General features: G+C 60.3%; 1 protein-coding gene across 1 annotated transcript in view; it reads left to right on the top strand.

The window, feature by feature from the left end:
- The window catches only part of ADAM12 (ADAM metallopeptidase domain 12), a 148,363-nt gene that overhangs the window by 116,363 nt on the left and 11,938 nt on the right, over positions 1-20,062 (top strand). The window contains exons 11-17 of the mRNA XM_070433231.1: positions 793-941; positions 5,116-5,293; positions 9,471-9,560; positions 10,639-10,834; positions 16,434-16,542; positions 16,636-16,834; positions 18,749-18,826. Of these exons, the coding sequence (XP_070289332.1) occupies positions 793-941; positions 5,116-5,293; positions 9,471-9,560; positions 10,639-10,834; positions 16,434-16,542; positions 16,636-16,834; positions 18,749-18,826 (999 nt within the window). The remainder of the gene's footprint in view (positions 1-792; positions 942-5,115; positions 5,294-9,470; positions 9,561-10,638; positions 10,835-16,433; positions 16,543-16,635; positions 16,835-18,748; positions 18,827-20,062) is intronic.

Here is a 20,062-nt window from a genome sequence, read left to right as displayed (position 1 = left end):
TGGTGAGGGAGGACTTCCTGAGACGGATTTGCGGGGTGTCCTACAGCGGGAACCGGAAACCCAGACAGGCATGTATCAGGGCGTTCGCCCCTCGGAGAACTCGGCTCCCTGACGCCACCCCCGTCCTCCGACTGAGGACTCGCGACAGAGGCAGGTGCAGCCACCACGGCCGCGCCTGCGGGCCCTCTGGGGCCACCCTCCCTGCCAGGCCCCGCAGGGGCTGTGGGTCTCTGGAGGGTCTTTCTCGGAACCACACAGCCTGCGTCCCGGACGCCTCTGGGGAGCCCTCCCCTCGCGCCGGGCAGCCCAGAGCAGGGCCCGAGGCAGGGCCTGCAGCACAGAAACTCCGCTCCTGGGCACGGTTCCTGCACTTTCCGCTCACTGATTGACTAGTTTTGGTTTATTAACGTGAAGCAACAATGTATTTGTTTAAAATATATGTTTATTGATTTCGGAGAGGAAGGGAGAGAGAGAAACATCGATGACGAGAGAGGATCATCGATCGGCTGCCTCCTGTACGGCCCCCACTAGGGATGGAGCCCGCATCCCGGGCTGTGCCCTGTCCAGGAACCGAACCGTGACCCTTCGGTCCGAGGGCTGGCGATCTAACCACTGAGCCATGCCGGCCGGGCTGTCCCATCTTTTCAAGCTTTAACGCATCCCTGTGGCTCTCTGTGGTTCCTTCCAGGGGAGCTGTCAGGCCCGTGTCGAGGAGACGCTCATGGCGAGGGGATGGGGCGGGGGGGGCGGCTGGTGACAGGAGCTGTAGTCTGTGCCCTGTGCTCTCTCGAGGACCACTCGGACAGCCCCCTGGGCGCGGCCGTGACGCTGGCGCACGAGCTGGGCCACAACTTCGGGATGAATCACGACACCCTGGAGCGCGGCTGCAGCTGCCGGACGGCCCCGGACAAGGGGGGCTGCATCATGAATCCCTCGACCGGGCAAGTACTCTCGCCTCCAGCGGCTTCCGGAGTCGGGCCGCAGCTTGACAGGCGTGTTGGGAAACAATGAGCAGGAAACTCCCCAGGGTTTCTGGCCAGAGCACCCGTGGAAGCTTCCAGAAAGAAATCCCTCCAGAGGTGCAAGAGTGAGGGGCCTGTGCTGCCCTGAGAGTCACAGGCAACCAGATTCAACCAGCTGATTGCAACCTCGCTCTCAGCCTGAGGTTGGGGATCATGGATATAAGGGGCTCTGGCTGGGTGCAGAGGGCTGGCTGGGTGTAGGAACAGGGGGGCGGGGCAGGGGTGCGGGGGACTGGCTGGGTGTGGGAATGGGGGGTGCGGCGGGCTGTCTGAGTGGTGGGGGGGCGTGCAGGGATCTGGCTGGGTATGGGGGCAGGGGGGTGCAGGGGGCTGTCTGGGGGGCGGGGGGGCGGGGGTCTGGCCGGGTGCGGGGGTGGGGGGGGCAAGGGGGGCTGTCTGGGTGCGGGAGGCTGGGGGGTTTCACAGGAGGGACTCGGGCATCCACAGCCTTGGTGTCTGCAGGGAGGGGTCGGTGTCCTGGAACAGTCCCCCACGGATGCTGAGGGACAGCTGCAGCATTTGGGGAGTCCGATGTTATGCGCGGATTTCGTCTGCTCATAGGGCGGGAGGGTGTCAGCTCCCCTAGCCCCACATTCCCTCCCTCCCTCCCTCCTTCCCTCCTTCCCTCCCTCTCTCCTTCCTGCTTCCCTTCCATGCATCCATCTGTCTGTTATTCCATCCATCCATCTTCTTACTGATCCGTTCACATATTGAACAGATATTTTTGTCCCTGTGCTTGCTGTTTGAGGGGTGCACAGATGAGGGGGACCCTTGAAACGTTGCATGATTCTGGAGGCGCCGTGACTGCCAGGTGCCCTTCCTGGCACCGCCTAGCCCTTCACACGGCAGGGCGGGTGGCAGTGCTCATGGGCATGAGCCACGAACCTGAGCCTGGCAGCCGTGGGGGCACTGGCATTGCCCGGAGCCCAGCGGGTCACTTCCAGGCGCTTTCTCTCCTTGCCCAGGCATGCTAATACCTTCCCTGCTTTATACCTTATTGGCCATTTCTGAGTTTCCTCTTCTGCTGACCTGGTGCTTTTGTGTAAATCTCGCCTACTTGGTTCTCCTTTATGGCCCCGCGTTCCTGTCCAGAGGGCGGTGGTTTTAATTTTCTCGTGTGGAGAGGAACTTCCGAAGCGAGTGAGTGGATTAATCACAAAAGCCCGGGTGCAGGGAGGTCAGGCCGCCCAGCCCGGCGCCCCCGGCCCATCCATCACCGCCGTGGACTTCCCGGCTGCTTTTCATCCCGAGTTATCTCAGCCGGGGCGCCCTCTCACCTCATGGGTCCCCACGGGAGTGGGAGAGCGGAGGAAATGAGATCACGTGTCTGTAACTGACCGGTCACTCCACAGTCCCCGGTGGTTGGAGGATGAGTGTGCAGCTCGCAGGGACGTGGCACTGTGGAGGAGGGAAGGGCCTTTTCCGAATTCCCGCTCGTCCTTGTTGGAAAGCGCGAATGCCCGGAAGCGTCACTCGGCACCTCGCCCACGGATTCTGTGTGAATGGCTCGCCTTAAACTGGTCCAGCCCCAGCTGGTTTGGCTCAGTGGATAGAGCATGGGCCCGAGGACTGAAGGGTCCTGGGTTCGATTCCGGTTCAGGGCACGCACGTTGGTCAGGTTGCGTGTAGGAGACATTGATGTTTCTCTCTCTCTGTCTCTCCCTCTCCCTTCCACTCGCTCTAAAAATCAATGGGAACATAACCTCAGGTGAGGATTAACAGCAACAACAACATAAAAGTATAAACTGGCCCCCTCCCAGCCCCAGCCTTCCTCCTGACCCCCCTCTACTGACTCAGGCACGATGGCAAAGGTTCAAATGTGGTTTCCGTGTTCACCCTGAAGGTGACGCGCGGGCAGAGGAGGCGGTGACCGCTGTAACACTATTAAACTCTCCCGGATTCAAAAGAACCAGGTACGGCAGATGCTTTCCCGGGGGACGCGCATCCCCAATATACCTTGTTTCTTCTCTATCGAAACCTTCCAGAATCCGGACTCCGAACATTGTAATCAGCCACCATCGCTGACACAATGGCCCCGCGGGCCTGAGAGTACTGTCCCCAGACAGAAGGCCGAGTTGCCGGGAGCCACACTCGTGCCTTTCCATCTTCCTATTCCTTATCGTGACTGAAGATGCGCAGCATCTCTAACGCTCAGAAAGAGGAGAAAGGCATCTCTCCTGCGGTGCTGGTCAGAGGAAAGTGTGCTCAGCGCCGTGCAGCCGGGCTCCATCCGTGCAGCCGGTCTCCATCCGTGCAGCCGGGATCCATCCGTGCAGCTGGGCTCCATCCGTGCAGCTGGTCTCCATCCCTGTAGCTGGGCTCCATCCCTGTAGCTGGGCACCATCCGTGCAGCTGGGCTCCATCCGTGCAGCTGGGATCCATCCCTGCAGCTGGGATCCATTCGTGCAGCTGGGATCCATCCCTGCAGCTGGGATCCATCCCTGCAGCCGGGCTCCATCCGTGCAGCCGGGATCCATCCGTGCAGCTGGGATCCATTCGTGCAGCCGGGCTCCATCTGTGCAGCTGGGATCCATTCGTGCAGCCGGGATCCATCCGTGCAGCTGGGCTCCGTGCAGCTGGGCTCCATCCGTGCAGCTGGGCTCCGTGCAGCTGGGCTCCATCCGTGCAGTTGGGCTCCATCCGTGCAGCTGGGCTCCATCCATGCAGCCGGTCTCCATCCGTGCAGCCGGGATCCATCCGTGCAGCTGGGCTCCAATCGTGCAGCCGGGCTCCGTGCAGCTGGGCTCCATGCAGTTGGTGACCTAGGGGCCTTTCCCAGCTGGGACGGGCGCTGTCTGAGCTGGGGACGCTGGTGGACACCCCTGCTCACCTGTGAGCCGGGGGGGGATTGGGCACACTGCTGGTCCATCGAGCTCCTCTTCACACTGCTGTTCTTGCTGGAGACCCTCCTGGCTCCCAGCTCCCCTGCGTGTCCTTCCTCACTCACTGTCAATTCTCGAGAGGCTGGCTCCTGCCCCGAAAGAGCTGGGCAGAGTTTCCCACACGCCTGGCTGCATGTCCTGGTGGGTGGGAGTGACGTCCTGTTTCCATGTCGGGCTGGAGCTACAGGCCCCAGCAAAGCCCCATGCGGAGGACGGCCCATCCGCCTCGGGGAGGCTCCTCGTGCGCAGAGAAGGGCGCCCTGGGCTCCCTGTGCCATGTGCCACGGTCCTGTCGCCACAGAGCCCTCTGCGTTGGCACGGTGACCGTTCTCCTTGTGGGTCAGCATTGTCTGTCCGCCAGTGGAGCTGCACAGGTTTCCACAGACATGTTGCTCCCGCGGGACAAGTGCGCCAGGGCCTCTTGCCTTTGCGTGGAGAGCAGGGCTGCGCTGACGGCATGTTGGTCCATCAGAGTAGGCTCCGCAGTTAATAAGCCGCAATCGACAGAAAACCACGCGCGGACAGTGCCGTGTCCCCAGCTCGACCGTGGTCTGGACCAGAGGCCAGACTCAGTCAGGAGGTAGCAGCGCGTCCACGTCTGTGGGGAAGCGTGTGGGGAAGCGAGGCTGTGTGCACCGGTTGGGCCAGCTGATTGGGATCCATTGTAACGCTGTCCTGGGAGCCTCGGGGGGGGGGGGGGGGGGGCGTGGGCGCCGGTTGTGGGTCAGCAGCCCCACTTTCTCGCTGAGTAGTACGACCCTCGGGGCTTGGGGCACACCTGCCCCCACAGTTCTTGCCGCTCAGGACCTAGGGAAATGCATGTGTAACAAAGAGTGAGACGAGCCCAACCGGCGTGGCTCAGGGGTGGAGCGTCGACCTAGAACCTGGAGGTCCTAGTTCAATTCCCGGTCAGGTCACATGCCCGGGTTTCGGGCTCCATCCCCAGTGGATGTTTCTCTCTCTCTCTCCCTCTCCCTTCCTCTCTAAAATCAATAAAAATGTATAAAAAATAAAGGAATGCAGCCACAGGTGCCTCGTGTCACACCCCATGTCTACACCTTTGCTCACTGCGACTGCCGTGGCCCGAAGGCAGATGTCAGGGGCGGGGGACAGGAGTGGCTCCAGGAGGGGCTGGCCGTGGCGCTGCCCGCTGCCCGCTGCCCCCACTCCCCCCGCTGACCCCGCTTCCCCGCCCCCCCCCCCCCCCGCAGGCTCCCGTTCCCCGCGGTGTTCAGCAGCTGCAGCCGGAAGGACCTGGAGGCCAGCCTGCAGAAGGGCGTGGGCATGTGCCTCTTCAACCTGCCCGACGTCCGGCCGGCCTTCGGGGGCCGGAAGTGCGGGGACGGCTACGTGGAGGAAGGCGAGGAGTGCGACTGCGGAGAGCCCGAGGTAAGCGCCGCCTCCGGGCCGAGGGCTGGTGTCTGGCTCGATCCCGGTCCTCGGCCTGGGCACGTGCAGGAGGCAACCAATCGATGTGTCTCTCTCACATCGATGTCTCTCTCTCTCTCTCTCTCTCTCTCTCTCTCTCTCCCTCTCTCTCTCTCTCCCTCTCTCTCCCTCTCCCTTCCACTCTCTCTAAAATCAATGGGGAAATATCTTCAGGAGAGGATTAATGGGAAAAGAGGGTAAGAGCCTTCTCTAAGGACGCGGTGTTCTTGGCGAGATGAAGAGGCATTCAGCTTGGAGCTGGAGAAGCCTGGCAGCGGCCTCAAGCGGCTGACAGACACCTTTCTCTGCACCGGGCGAGGGGAGGGGAACGTGAATGAGCAACGTTTCTTGTTCACCGAGCGCTTCCTCCCGAGTGGGAAGCCCACGGGGCCGCCGTTAGCCTCCCTTTTTAAATGTTTCTGTTTTTTGTTTTTCACTTTTCAGTGTTCAAGCTCAAACTAGGCCTAACAGCACGACAGCCCTTTCCAGTTTCTAAATCACTTCGACCAAAGCTTTTAGTCCAGTGGTTCTCAACCTTCCTAATGCCGCGACCCTTTAATACAGTTCCTCACGTTGTGGTGACCCCCAATTTCATTGTTACAGATTGAACATAATTAAAGCAGAGTGATTCATCACAAAAACAATATGTAATTATATACGAGTTTTCTGATGGTCTTAGGCGACCCCTGTGAAAGGGTCGTTCGACCCCCAAAGGGGTCGCAACCCACAGGTTGAGAACCGTTGTTTTAGTGCAACCTGCTCCCCTGGGTTCTGTACCCCCTGACCCAGTGCTCAGCCGTGGAAATCTTGTCTACACCTTTGCTTCATGTCGGCTCACGCAACCCTGGCCACACACCCCGTGGCCCACACACCCCGTGGCCCATACACCCTGTGGCTCACACACCTCATGGCCACACACCCCATGGCCACACACCCTGTGGCCCACACACCCCATGGCCACGCACCCTGTGGCCCACATACCCCATGGCCACACACCCCTGGCCCACACACCCCATGGCCACATACCCCATGGCCATACATCCCTGGCCCACACACACACCCCATGGCTCACACACCCCATGGCTCACACACCCCATGGCTCACACATCCCATGGCTCACACAGCCCATGGCCACACACCCCATGGCCACACACCCCATGGCTCACACACCCCATGGCCATACATCCCTGGCCCACACACACACCCCATGGCCACACACCCCATGGCTCACACACCCCATGGCTCACACACCCCATGGCTCACACACCCCATGGCTCACACAGCCCATGGCCACACACCCCATGGCCACACACCCCTGGCCCATCCTCTGTGTCGCCACCTCAGTGCTTCAGAACCACTCGCCCCACTCACAGCAGGAACCAGCTCTGCCCTCGCGCCCAGCAGTGGTTCCACCGTTTTCAGAAGCCGCACGTGTCTTGTCCCAGGTGGTTGTGATGAATCCGTGTCTGGTAGGACCGGCAGCGCAGGAATGGCGACGAGGGCGTCTGCGGAGCAACTCTTAGCACTTCTCTCCTCTTCCTTTGCAGCCGTGGTGCTCATGGGCTCCGCTGATTCTCTGCTGGGCCCTAAAATCACAAACGCATCATCGGGTGAAGAGCTCGTCTCTTCCGACAAATCCGCCGCTGCAGGAGGAGGGGGGCCTGGGCCAAGCTTTCTGCTGGAAGCTTCCTGCACGGGCCCTGGGCTCCTGTCACCCAGGGCACCCTGACAGCTCACCCACTCTCCCAGCGGCGGGTCGGGCGGCCAGGGCGCCCTGTCTAAAGGCCTGGGTGCCAGGCCTGCAGATGGCTCCTGACCGCAGTTCTCTCACTTTATCAGCCCCTTTGAAGTCCAGGCCATTCTCCTTGGCTGCGTTTCCGTGTGAGCTGCTGCTTATGTTACTGAGTGATTTGGGGGGGGGGGGGGCCTCTTACAGGCTCTCAGGACCCAGGCTCAGGGTGGCTGGCTGAGCTTAGCATGGGGCACCCTGGGATGTGGCGACGGCGTCGTTGGTAGAGCCGTTTAGACAGTCGTGAACGGCGACGTCGCTGGGCGTGTGGTGGCACCGATCAGGGAGGCCGCTGACGGGCTCCTTAAAAAACACAGACAAGGCCAAAACCGGTTTGGCTCAGTGGATAGAGCGTCGGCCTGCGGACTGAAAGGTCCCGGGTTCGATTCCGGTCAAGGGCATGTACCTGGGTTGCGGGCACATCCCCCGTGGGAGATGTGCAGGAGGCAGCTGGTCGATGTTTCTCTCCCATCGATGTTTCTAACTATCTATCTCTCTCCCTTCCTCTCTGTAAAAAATCAATAAAATATATTAAAAAAAAAAAAAAAAAAAAAAACACAGACAAGTTCCCAAACATTTCAGGGTTGTCACCCCGTGAGCTAGAAACCCGCCCTGCCCTGACAGCTCCGCTGTGACTGCTTAGCCGTGTTATCTCACTGTGTACATTACATCCTCCGGATGTTTATAAGGTCCGAGAGCAAACGTGAAGCCTAATGACTTGGGATGTATGTGCAGCAGGAGCGCGTGGAGGGCGCCGCCCTAGCGTGTAATTCGTCGTCTCACACGGGGCCCAGGTCAGATACCCACAGCGCCTCCTGCACCCATTAATGATACTAATTACAAATTCATTCACAGAAGACGGTTTTTAGGAGTGAACCGTTGTACTATTAAAATAGTGTACGACTGGCTTCATTGTAGCCACTAGTATGTAAATCCTTTAGCACAATCACGTTAGGTAAAATTAAAGGGCACAGATAAATTAACACTAAAGACGCCATGAACTCTCCTTTCTTCCGATAATTCCGTTTCTTTCTGAAATGTCTGAGCTCCGCGCTATTGGCATGTTTGCAGGACCAGGACCCCCTGGGGCACCCGGGGAACGTGCCAGCCCTTTGGGTGAGGGCTGAGCACAGGCGGCAACTTCTTGTTTCTTGTGGTTAGAAGAAGGCGGGTCCTGGTGAAGCCCAGCACAGCCCAGGAGGCCATCTCCTCTCTCCCTTGTATTTCAGGGAGGGCAACACACCTAACATTTGATCTTTCTGTTTCAACCCCTTGCCAATCGCCCAGCCGGCGTGGCTCAGTGGTTGAGCGTCGACCTATGAACTAGGAGGTCACTGTTCAATTCCCAGTCCAGGCACAGGCCCAGGTTGTGGGCCCGATCCCCAATAGAGGGCGTGCAGGAGGCCACCGATCAGTGATTCTCTTTCATCATTGATGTTTCTCTCACCCTCTCTCTCTCTCTCCCTCTCTCTCTCTCCCTTCCCCCCTTCCTCTGTGAAATAAAAATTTATTTTTTAAAAAATACAAAAGCAAAAAATCCTTTCCAATCAGCGGGCACAGCCCATGACCCTCTTGGGCCCCTCGGTCACTCTCGGGTGCGTTTCTGCCCCGAGGGTTGCTGACCAGGCCGAGCAGGAGTCACCGCCCCGTCTGGTTGCCTCGCGAGGAACTGCGCTTCAATCGGTCCGACTTCACTTCCTGGCGGTGTGTTCCGGGCTGAACCAGGTTGACAGGGTCAGTCTTGGAAGAGTAATGTTTGAATGCACCTTTGTATGTTTCTATGTTTTATATGTTTTATTGACTTCAGAGAGGAAGGGAGAGGGAGAGAGAGAGAGAGACATCCATGATGAGAGAGAAGCATGGATCGGCTGCCTCCTGCACACCCCACACTGGGGATCGAGCCTGCAACCCGGGCCTGTGCCCTGACCAGGAATCGAACCCTGACCTCCTGGTTCATAGGTGGACGCTCAACCGCTGAGCCCCGCGGCCAGAGCCAGGCATGCTTTTTAATAAGTCTGTTGAAAGTGTTTCGTGATCCCAATACACTTCGGGGCAGGAAGCCCTGCAGTAACCGGGGGCCCCTCTTCCCACGGAGCCCCGGCTGCAGCTGACGGATGACCTCCCGCCACCTCCCTGTCCAGGCTCCTTAGCCCTCACAAAGGGACCCCCCCACCCCCACCAACCATTCAGCCCTAAACACTCCCCGGAACTTCGCTTCTCACAGGCGACGCTAACCCTCGGTCGGGCTGCCGGGCTCTCCCTTCCCTCCTGCAGCCGCGTAAGGCGCACTGGCCGTCCACAGGGGTCGCTCCCCGGCCCCCACCTGTCCAACGGCCCTTCCCTCTGCAGGAATGTACCAGCCGCTGCTGCAACGCCTCCACCTGCACCCTGACGCCGGGCGCCGTCTGCGCGCACGGGCTCTGCTGCGAACACTGCCAGGTGAGTCCTGGCCGCCCCAGGTGCGGGCCGCTCCACAGCACACGCAGGTGGCATGTGGTTTGCCTCGTTTTATGCCGAGTCATCAGTGATACTTTATTTCTTTTGTTTTTAATTAATGTCAGAGAGGATGGGAGAGGGGGAGAGAGATAGAAACATCCATCATGAGAGAGAATCATGGGTCGGTTGCCTCCTGCACACCCCCTACTGGGGATCGAGCCCGCAACCCGCGCATGTGCCCTTGACCAGGAATTGAACCGTGACCTCCCGGTTCCTAGGTCGACGCTCAACCACTGAGCCACGCCGGCTGGGCTAGAATTTCATTTTTTAATGAAGCAATCGATCTCAGCATTCTGCTTGCGGGAACCTCCTGATTCAGAAGTGCGTTAAAATTTACGTTCTGCTTACAGTGCCCTGCACCCCCTTCCTACCCGGGGTTAACTAACAGGCCCCGAGAGCAGTGGCCCCCGCACGTGGCAGCTGGTGGTGGAAGGCGCTCGGAAGGGGGTGAGGCGGGGAGGTCCCTGGCCTTGCAGCCTCAGACAAGCCACCCTAGCCTTAATGTCTCAGCCACGGGACAGGAGGCGTGGCCGAGGGCTCCTCTGTCCCGCCCCGCCCGCCTTGTCCCTCGGCACCTCCCCCCAAAGCTGCGCAGACAGGCTCCCAGCCTCGATTGGATGACATGAAGCAGCCGTGGCGATGGTGCCCGTGGAATTATTTTTGTCAGCTTGCCAGCAAATGCTAGCGCTGCAGGTGGAGACCCCATCTGAAAGGATGGGCGACCGCAGATCTCTTTCCTAAGAATCAACGAGTCCACCAGGCAACGCTCCCCCGCCCCGGCCCGTCTGCCCGTCAGACACCCCTCATGTTGCCTGATGCTAGCAAGGCTGCTCCTGACCCCCTTATAGGGGCGAGGCGCCTGTCCCCAGAGCAGGACTGTTACTCAGGGACTCCCTCTGCTGTGAGGGACTGGCTTTGACATCCTCAGGTGACACGGAGAACAGCCTCTCGGTCCATGTGGGAGCCTGCGGGCACCCGCGGCCCCCGCAGACCCCGTGCCGTAACCGCCCTCTCCTTGCAGCTGAAACCTGCGGGCACGGCCTGCAGGGGCGCCAGCAACGCCTGTGACCTCCCGGAGTTCTGCTCGGGGGCCAGCCCGCACTGCCCGGCCAACGTGTACCTCCACGACGGGCACCCGTGCCAGGGCGTGGACGGCTACTGCTACAACGGCGTCTGCCAGACCCACGAGCAGCAGTGCGTCACGCTCTGGGGACCAGGTATGTGACGTCTCCGGATCGGGGGTGCGGGGGGAGGGGGGTGGGAACCACTGTTCACGGGAGAAGTTGGCTCCCTGGTGGGGCTGGGACTGCCGGGAACTGGGCACAACCCGGAGCCATCCAACCAGAGATGTGTGAGCACCTACTGTGTGCCACGGGTGACAGGGACAGATCACCCTGACCCCTCCCTCAGACGGCTTACCAGGTGTGGGACGGACAGATGCACGGACAGAACTTGCCACCAGCACTCTGGTAGTGTAAGCGCTTCTCAGAGCTCAAACGGGGACCCGCCAGGGGCTGAGGCGCAGAGATGTCCCTGCAGCTGGGGGCCGAGCGCCGCCTTGGGGCCCCGGGCAGACCTGGTGCCAAGCGTCCCAGTGGGAAGGCGGGCCGCGGGCAGCAGCATCCAGGTGGGAAGCACACGGAAGGGCGGACACTGGGCAGCAGAGTTTGGGGGAGAATGTGGACACTGGAGTTTGGGGCCCTGAGGGCCGTTGGTCCTGAGGCTGAGTGAGGGGCCGGGGTGGCCCCAGAGGAGGTGGCTGCTCAGGCCGAGGCTGTGTGCTCACCGCTCGTGTGTGGGTGCCTCCAGGCAGGGTGCTCAGTGTGGTTTGTCCCTTCTCACCTCCAGTGACCCCTGGGGTAGGGACACTGACTATTTCCCTGAGGTCACAGAGCTGGGACCTGAACCAGACCATGGTGACCAAAGCCCCCTCGTAGCCCCGGGGCAGTGCAGTCCCCAAGGAGCCGGGTCCTGACTCATGTCCCATGAGGTTCCAAGGCTGAAGGGACTCTCAGTGTGAAGGGGGAGAGCCAGTCCCCTGTGTGGCTCCTGTGGGGTCCATCCTCAGGGGCCGGAGGTCCGGGGCTCGCAGGGCCGCCCAGGTCTCGTGGGCTCACCACCCAGGCCCTGCTGCCCACCCAGTGCCTGTGCAGGGGGTTCGCCTGGAGGACAGGCCATGATTGCCCCTCTCATCCTTCCCTCCCTCCCCTGCTGGCTGCAGGGGTGACCTCAGCCCTGGCCAGAGGCCCAGCCCCGACTCTGGGGGAGAGAAACCCGGTGAGCCTTGCAGATCTGGGGTGAGGACTTGCCGTTAGGCGGTGGAGGGAAGTGCCCTGCAACAGAAAATGCTGACTGACGTCGGATGTTGGTGGGAGGGGACGTGAAAGCAGTGACCCGAGCAGGGAGAACAGGACAGAGGGGCCCTGGCTGGGTCCTGGCACGGAGCCCCCTCCCAGCCCAGCCTGCCCTCTGCACTGGGCACTTCCAGGGGAGGAGGCGAGCTGTGTGGGCGCAGCACCACGGGGCTGACGCAGCCCCTCCTCTCACACTCGGCTCTTCCAATGACCTCGGGCGTCGCGGAGGCGCTGGGGCGGCGGCCTGGGGCCGTGGTGCTTCATCTGCGGACCGGCCAGCTCCCATCCAGCCCCCTGCCTGCTGGACTGGGAGGACCCCCAGGCAGGGCCAAGGTCTGGGGTCTCAAGTTCGGTGAATTCCTTTTTATCCTGATATAATAAAAGCAAATATGCAAAGTATCCCCTCCACCAGGAGTTCGACCAGGGGCAGGGCCAGCCGGCCAACCACCCACAGCCCCTCCCCCTGGCCGGCCCCACCCCTGATCAGGCCCCCGCAAATCTGGACAGGCTGGCCTGACCACACCCATGCACTAATTCATCCACTGGGCCTCTAGTGTATATAAATATATATATATTTTTAAATTGATTTCAGAGAAGAAGGAAGAAGGAGAGAGAGAGAGAAACATCAATGATGAGAGAGATCATTGATCGGGTGCCTCCTGCATGCCCCACACTGGGCCTGTGCCCTGACCGGGAATTGAACCGTGACCTCTTGGTTCATAGGTTGATGCTCAACCCCTGAGCCACGCTGGCCGGGCCCAAGCTCAGTGAATTGTTTGCGATGCCAAGCATAAGGTAGGCACTCACTGCACACACGCCAGATGGTTGTGGGGCTCTGAATGGACTGGTGACTTCAGGCGCCTTTTAGCCAAGTGAGGTCACCTCGGGACAGTGGCTCCTGCTGCCGCCAAGTCTTCGTGGCATACAGCGTCCCTCGTGGCCCGCCCTCCCGGTCCTTCCGCGGCTGCCGTCTCTCCGGTTCTTGAGTTACAGGGTGTGTCAGCGCTCCTTCCAAGGAGCATCGGCGGCCAGAGCACAGGCCCTGGCGGCTTCCCAGGGGGCGGAGCTCTCGGTGCCTTCGGTATTGGGGCGTCTGGCCCCGGGGCCAGGGTGAGGGCCAATGGCGCCCGCAGGGTGCTCTGAGCCACGGCCCTGTGTGACTCAGCCGGCCGCAGGCCTTGATTCTTGGTGACCAAGCCTGGTGGCTTTTATCTCATCGCTTCAGCTCCTCTCAGGCTGCCTGACCGGAGAGAGAGGGAGCCAGACAGGCGGACACACCAACCCTCTGACTCACGGACTGGGCTTCCCAAAGCCAGCGCCGCAGGAAGTCACCTGCGTTGAACTTTCCATGTCCTTGTGGCCCGGGGTGAGGCCAGGGGCTGGACTGCCTGGGGCCTGCCCCACCCGCCTGGGCTCCTGGCTGCTCCCCTGCCCCACCCTGCAGCCAGGAGGCCTCTGCTGGGCCGAAGGGTGTGCCTACGGTGTCCCCACATACAGACCGAACATCCCAGCACCGGGGGTGCTCAGCATCTGAAAGTCCTCAGGGTCGCCTTTGTGTGTGAGGTTCCGAGAATTAGGACGGGGCCGCGTGGGGGTCTGTTTTCTGCCGCCACCTGCTGGCAGGTGACCTGCGGCTGATTTCTCCGCCTCGTTGTGTCTGTGAAATGGGGCGCTCTCTGCCTGCCCCTGGCATGTTGGCCCCTAACGCGGCATCTGTCCTCGATCATACGTCACACGTGCTCACGTGCTGGGTGCACGCCACGGTGTCTGGTGCATTAGACTGTACGTCAGGTGTGACTGTGTTTGCAGGGAGCTCACCTACGAGTGAGCAAGACCCTGAGTCCTGGGCTGCAGGAGGCTGTGATACGTGGGGGTGGGGGCGGGGGGGGGGGGGGGGCAGGTGCAGCCGACCAGGACGGCGTCAGAGAGGAGGTTGTCCCGAGTCGTCATCGGCCAGGGTGGAGGGAAGGCTGTTTCCTGCCTCAGAGCTATGGGCCCCGCAGGGAAGGGCAGGCAGCTCTGCCTGGAGCGTGGACTGTGTCCTGGGGAGCAGAGGCCTGCATCTGGCACCCCGTCTCTCATGCATTAGCTGCCCCTGCCGCCCTGCTCACGTCAGATGCTGACTCAGCCTGATGCAGCGAGGGACATACTTCCCCCAGTCCCTGTGGCTTTGGGGGGCAAGGGCCTTCCTCGCAGACCAGGCCCACCGCCAGGGGACCCGGCCAAGGTCCTGGCTCGCCCAGCCCTGCGGCTCCATCCAGGATGTCCTTACTGTCCGGCCCCGGCTGCCCGACGGAGCCGGCCCCCACTCACCACTCCCTTTGGAAATGGGCTTGTCCCAATCCGTGGTATTTCACGAAAATAGCCCTGCTTCCAAGTCTCCTAACGACAAAATGATAAAAAATTCAAAACAGATGCCTGGCCCTCCTGACGGACAGCCCAGTGCGCTCTCAGAATAGCTGTGAGTTGGGGCTCTTTGTTTTTCAAATTATTGTTGTTGATGACGATGTTGTTGGGCAGGAGCTGAGAACCTGTGTTCTCGCTGCTTTTTCTCCCACAAACCCCGTGTCTCAGGGCTTTATCTCGACGTCACACACGTGCGTGTCCCCAGCAGCTGGGAGTGTGCCCTGGACTGAGCTGTCCTTGTCCGGCTCCACTTCGCAGCCACAGAGACGTCCTGTCGGTGCGACATGACCTTTGTTCGTCCAGAAAAACAGCCGGATGGTGTCTTCCGGCAGAAAATGTACTTTTGCCAGTGGTTTACCTGTGCCACCAGCACGAAAACAGCACTTGGAAATTCTTTTTTTTTTAATATATTTTTATTGATTTCAGAGAGGAAAAGAGAGGGAGAGTGAGAGAGAATCATTGATCAGGTGCCTCCTGCACATCCCCCACTAGGGATGGAGCCCGAGACCCGGGCCTGTGCCCTGACCAGGAACCGAACCCTGACCTCCTGGTTCATAGGTTGAGGCTCAACCACTGAGCCACGCCGGCCAGGTGGCACTTGGAAAACACATCACGGATAACATCATGGCTACAGCCACAGACGATGGGCAGCAGACAAGGCCCCGAGTGCGTGCGCTTTATCTCCCGTATCTCCCCCAGAGCCCGGGGTCCCCGGCCTAACGCAGCGCTGCCGGGCGATGGTGCGGCTGGTGAGTGGTGTTTGTCCGCGAGGCCGGCCTCAGTGAGTCTGGTGACCACAGTCCCGAGGGCAGGACTTCTCCTCGTCTCTCACCTGCAGCGGCCGCAGATGGGAGACGAGACGGTTTTCCAAGAGCCTCATTGTTGCGAAGTCGGGAAAGTCTCCCTTTCGTCCCGTGTTTGAGGAGGAAATGATCCAAGTGCCTCTTTCCAGGGGTTGTATCGGGTTTGGGGGGACGCCTGCCTCAAAGGGGAGTGTGGGAGGCCTCTACGTGGTTTAGAAATAGAGATGGGAGTGGAGTGAGAGGCCTGGCCGCACCCAGTGCTGGTCTGAGCGGTGGCCGGTCGGGGTGGGTTCGATGTGTCTGTTTGCTTCTTTGTTTTCATGAGCTGCTGATGGCTCTGCTCGCAGCTGGTAAAGAGGGATCAGGTGCCGTGGAAGGAGGACGGACGGATGTTTTCAGTAATAAGAACGCCCACCTGTTCCCTGGGTTGCTGTTAAGCCCTTGGAGCAGGGAGGAGACAGACAAGGGCAGAGCTGGGGGCTGGGGGCTGGGGGCTGGGGCGCTGGCACCGCAGCCGGAAGGGAGGTGAGGGAAGCACCGCCCAGGACACCCAGGTGGAGGGGCGGCCCGGTCCCACACAGCGCACAGTGTGAGAGGAAGAATGTGGGATGCTTTCCTGAGTTTCTCACGCTGTCACACAGCTGTCACCGGGCCGAGGATGTGAGAGCCCTCCAGCTTGGGCATCGCACACCCAAGCATATGCCCTCCGGGTCCCTGGCCGGACGATGTGCTGAAAGAGGCCATTCCCGAGCCCTGGGGCTCCCTCGCCCTCTCTGCTGGGCACCGTCAGGCTGTGTCTGCATGGCCTCTGAGAGGCGTGAATCTGCCCTGCGAACTGGGGGAAGGGGGGCGTCCTGGGGGGGGGGGGGTGGGCCTGTACGGGGCTGAAGCGCCTGTGAGATGCCGGCTTCCCCACACAAGCCGTCGCCACTCCGTGGAACCTGCTGGAGCTCGTGTGGTCTCAGGGAGCTGTGGGGTGATGCCAGGGAGCACCAGCCCCCCCTCTTCTTGCCGGCAGCCACCTCCTTCCTGTGCCCCTGGGTCTGGCCCCACGGCCAGGCCTCGTTCCCTGAGCTGGGAAACGTGTGCTTGGCCAGGAGCAGGCGAGGTGCCAGCTGCCGTCAGGGGTCGGCCGGGGCGGCGGGGCGAGTCCTCGGGAGGGAGCACTTCTCCCCAAACCCGGTCGCCCAGAGCGGTTCCGGGGAAAATTCGGAGCCACGTGCCGCGTGACGGCTGCTCTGCTTCCCTTGCAGGCGCGAAGCCCGCCCCTGGGATCTGCTTTGAGAGAGTCAACTCCGCAGGCGACCCCTACGGCAACTGCGGCAAAGACGCCAAGAGCTCCTTCGCCAAGTGCGAGACGAGGTGCGGACTCCGCCCCACAGCACCACGACCGCGGGCCTGGCCTCGGCCCCTTCCAACGCCCTCGGGGCCTGTCTGCTCTGCCCTTCCTTCCAGGGACGCCAAGTGCGGGAAGATCCAGTGCCAAGGGGGTGCCAGCCGGCCGGTCATCGGCACCAACGCCGTCTCCATAGAAACGAACATCCCCCTGCAGGAAGGGGGCCGGGTCCTGTGCCGCGGGACCCACGTGTACCTGGGCGACGACATGCCGGACCCGGGGCTGGTGCTCGCCGGCACCAAGTGCGCGGACGGAAAAGTAAGAGCCCAGAGTGCGGTGCCGGCGTCGTCCCCGTGAGTCTGGACGGGGCCCTGAGACATGTCATATCCAAGGACCGGGCACAGGGTGTGTGTTTCCCGAAGCCCCGCCCTCTCGGGCCTTGGTCTGCGGAACCCAGGTCTTTGCACCTGGAAGAGGAAGTCAGTAAATCCTAGGTCCCGGCTGGCCACCGAGAGGCAGCTTGTGTTCTGGGCCCTTTGCTGTCACCAAGTCACTCTACACCTGGGAGCCGCGAGGGCTCCAGCCCGGAAGTTGCTCCGGAAGGAAACGCAGCAGCAGATGGCGTTGTTTTTGGAAGTGGCCTTGGTTTCTGGCAGGGAGACCTCGGGGGCTTGTTCTCACCTGGACAGGGAAGGGGAAGGCAGATGTCTTTTCAGAGACCCCTGGACGGGGGGGAGGGGGGGGGCGGCGGGGAGGGGAGGGGGGATTTAGGAGACATTGAGGCAGAAAGAGGGTTCTTTGGAGACCAGGGAGAAAGGTAGACCGAGATATTTCAGGACTGAGAAATAAAGTCCAAAATTTAAATTAAAAAAAAAGAAGAAGAAATTGGGACATTCCCCTTCTGCCACATTGATTTTTCTCCTGAGACAGACCTCACATAAATGAGAGCAAGTGAATGAAATGTTCTAGGAACGAGGATGAGTCAACCCCTCGTGCTTTTTTCGGACCCATTTTCAAAGTGATTGTGAAACCACTCCCACGGAGGTCACGGAATAGACAGGATTCCGTGGGCAGAAACTCCCTCCATCACCCCTCCCTCCCGCCCCCTGAACCAGAGCGTCCCCCGGGGCCAGCACGACACGGGACCCCTGGCATACACACCGACGTCCCCTTCACCGCGGTTAGCTCACGCACACCCAGGCCGAGACGCTAGGATGACACCTGAGCGCTGACTGCGGGGACTGGGTTTACCGATGAGCGTTTCCTCCACGCGCCACGGTTAACGGGCGTGGCCTCCGTTTCTGCCAGCGCGGGCGCCGCCCTGTGCAGCCTGGCCCGTGGGTTCGGAGGAGAGCAGAGCAGCGTGGAGATTCTGCCAGGGGCCTGGTGTGTTCATTGCAACTCAGTTTCCTGTATCAGCCACAATGGGACAGTCCCCTGGGCCAAGGTTACCGCCAGCCTGGGAGCTGCGCGAATCTCGCCTTACGAGCAGCTGGGATCAGACGGTGTGCTTCCCATAGGAAGGTCCCACGTGGTTAAAAGTGCCCCGGGGTCCAACACTTAGACTGTCCTCCCTTTGACTCCGCTAGATTGTAGCAGCTCATGGGCGCTCGGGGCCTCCTGATCCCTTGAGTCTGGAGTATGTTCTGCATCTTTGAAATGAAGCGAAACTCGAAACTCTTTGAACCAGCCCCGTGTCACTCAGCGAAGGCTGCCCTGCGGAGGCCCGGCAAGCAGGAGGGACCGGCCGCCTGGCTCCCCCGCTGGGCATGGCTGGCGTGGTTTCTGTCCTCAGCGATAGCGCTGTCAGCCAGTACGCTGGGAAAGCGCCCATATTTCGCTATCTCCCTTAAAAGATCCCGGACCCTGTGTTCCTGTCTCTGAGTCTGCACAGGCCCTGGGGCAGGAACTCGTCCGTTTCTCCCTCTCTCGTGTCTTTTTAACGGAGAAGAAATAAACGCCGAGATACGTAGGTGTGATGACAAGCACTAAACAAACCACGAGGGAATCGGCGTCCTTCCAGGACTGACCGAAAGCACGTAAAAAGCCATCAACGTGTGAAGGGACGCAGCAGTGTCCCATGGACCTGAGTCTGTGTCACAGGAAACACGCACCCGTATTCACGGCGAGACCGTCTTCCCCAAACGTCCCCTTGCTTTCCAGTTGTAAACCCACAGACAGGAAGCGTGTGCTGGCAGAAGGACTGAGACTCCTGCTCTGTTTCCTCCTCAGATTTGCCTCAATCGTCGGTGTCAAAACATCAGCGTGTTTGGTGTGCACGAGTGTGCGAGGCAGTGCCACGGCAGAGGGGTGAGTACACGGTGCCCCTTCCCAGCCCGCCATCCACGCTAAGCACCAACTCGTTCATTTGTAAAGGTGTTTACAATCCGTAACTTATTATAAAATATATTTTTATTGATTTCAGAGAAGAAGGGAGAAAGGGAGAGAGAAACATCAGTGATGAGAGAGACTCATTGGCCAGCTGCCTCCTGCACGCCCCACAGTGGGGACCGAGCCCACAACCCAGGCCTGTGCCCTGACCGGGAATGGAACTGTGACCTCCTGGTTCATAGGTCAGTGCTCAACCACTGAGCCACACCGGCCGGGCTGCAGTCCATAACTTCTTAAAAACATAGCAGTGTCTTCTCAATGCCTTCTTCTAAAGACATTCATTTTCTTTGACCTTTTTGTACAAACGGGATTCTTATTTAACCAAAAAATCCGATGGAGCCGCCATTCACTTTCAAATGAACATTCTGTGATTTTTTTTTTTTTTGCGAAAAGGACTTTGTCTTCTTAAAGTGGTCGTAACCCTAACCTTCCTTCCTGAAGAGTTTTCCAACAACATGTCAAACAGAGCCGTTCCTTTAACAACCGCGACTCGGCATGTGTGTCTGAGCTGGGACTCCTCTGAAAGGGATTCAGACCAAGGGGGCAGAACCAGCCCCGTGTCCTCGAGGTCCCACGCGGTGGGTTTCGGCGAAACAGCCTGTTGTCTTAGTCGGAGAGTCTCTGGGGGAGAAGGGGGCGCTAATTGTTTAAAAGGTGCTTTATTTTCCTGAGGGACTCATCGTTTCCAGGGGAACCATATTCGTCTCGACGTGCCAGGGCTCGTGTGTCTTTCTGAAACCTTTTCTGCAGAAATCATGCTCCAAATCCTATTTTTAAAACCTGCAGACGCTCGCCAGTGATTCTAACAAGAGTGATGGGGTTGTGCTGTGACCACAGAGGCGGGCAGGGCCACCTCCCTGGGGGTGCAGCTGTCGGCGGGAAGTGCCCGGGTCGAGGGCTCCATCCCCAACAGGGGACGTGCAGGAGGCAGCCGACCGATGTTTCTCTCTCTCCCTCTCCCTTCCTCTCTCTGAAACCCATAAAAACATGTTTTAATAGAAAAAGCAGAGGCCTGGGAGCCTGAGGAGCCGTGGGAGGCAGAAGGGGAGCCCTGACTGCCCCCAGGGTCCTCCGACGGCTGCTGACAGGCGGGTCGTGGCCACGGGCAGCCTCGGGCCCCGCCACCCGTGTGGTACTGGGCCGTGGGCTTGTCCT

Source organism: Myotis yumanensis, unplaced genomic scaffold (genome assembly GCF_028538775.1).
Source record: "Myotis yumanensis isolate MYYU_CA2020_CCGP unplaced genomic scaffold, mMyoYum1.0.hap1 SCAF_13, whole genome shotgun sequence".
In the NCBI taxonomy this organism is placed as follows: domain Eukaryota; kingdom Metazoa; phylum Chordata; class Mammalia; order Chiroptera; family Vespertilionidae; genus Myotis; species Myotis yumanensis.
The sequence above is the reverse complement of the archived record's forward strand: the minus strand, read 5'-3'. Positions and strand labels throughout refer to the sequence as shown.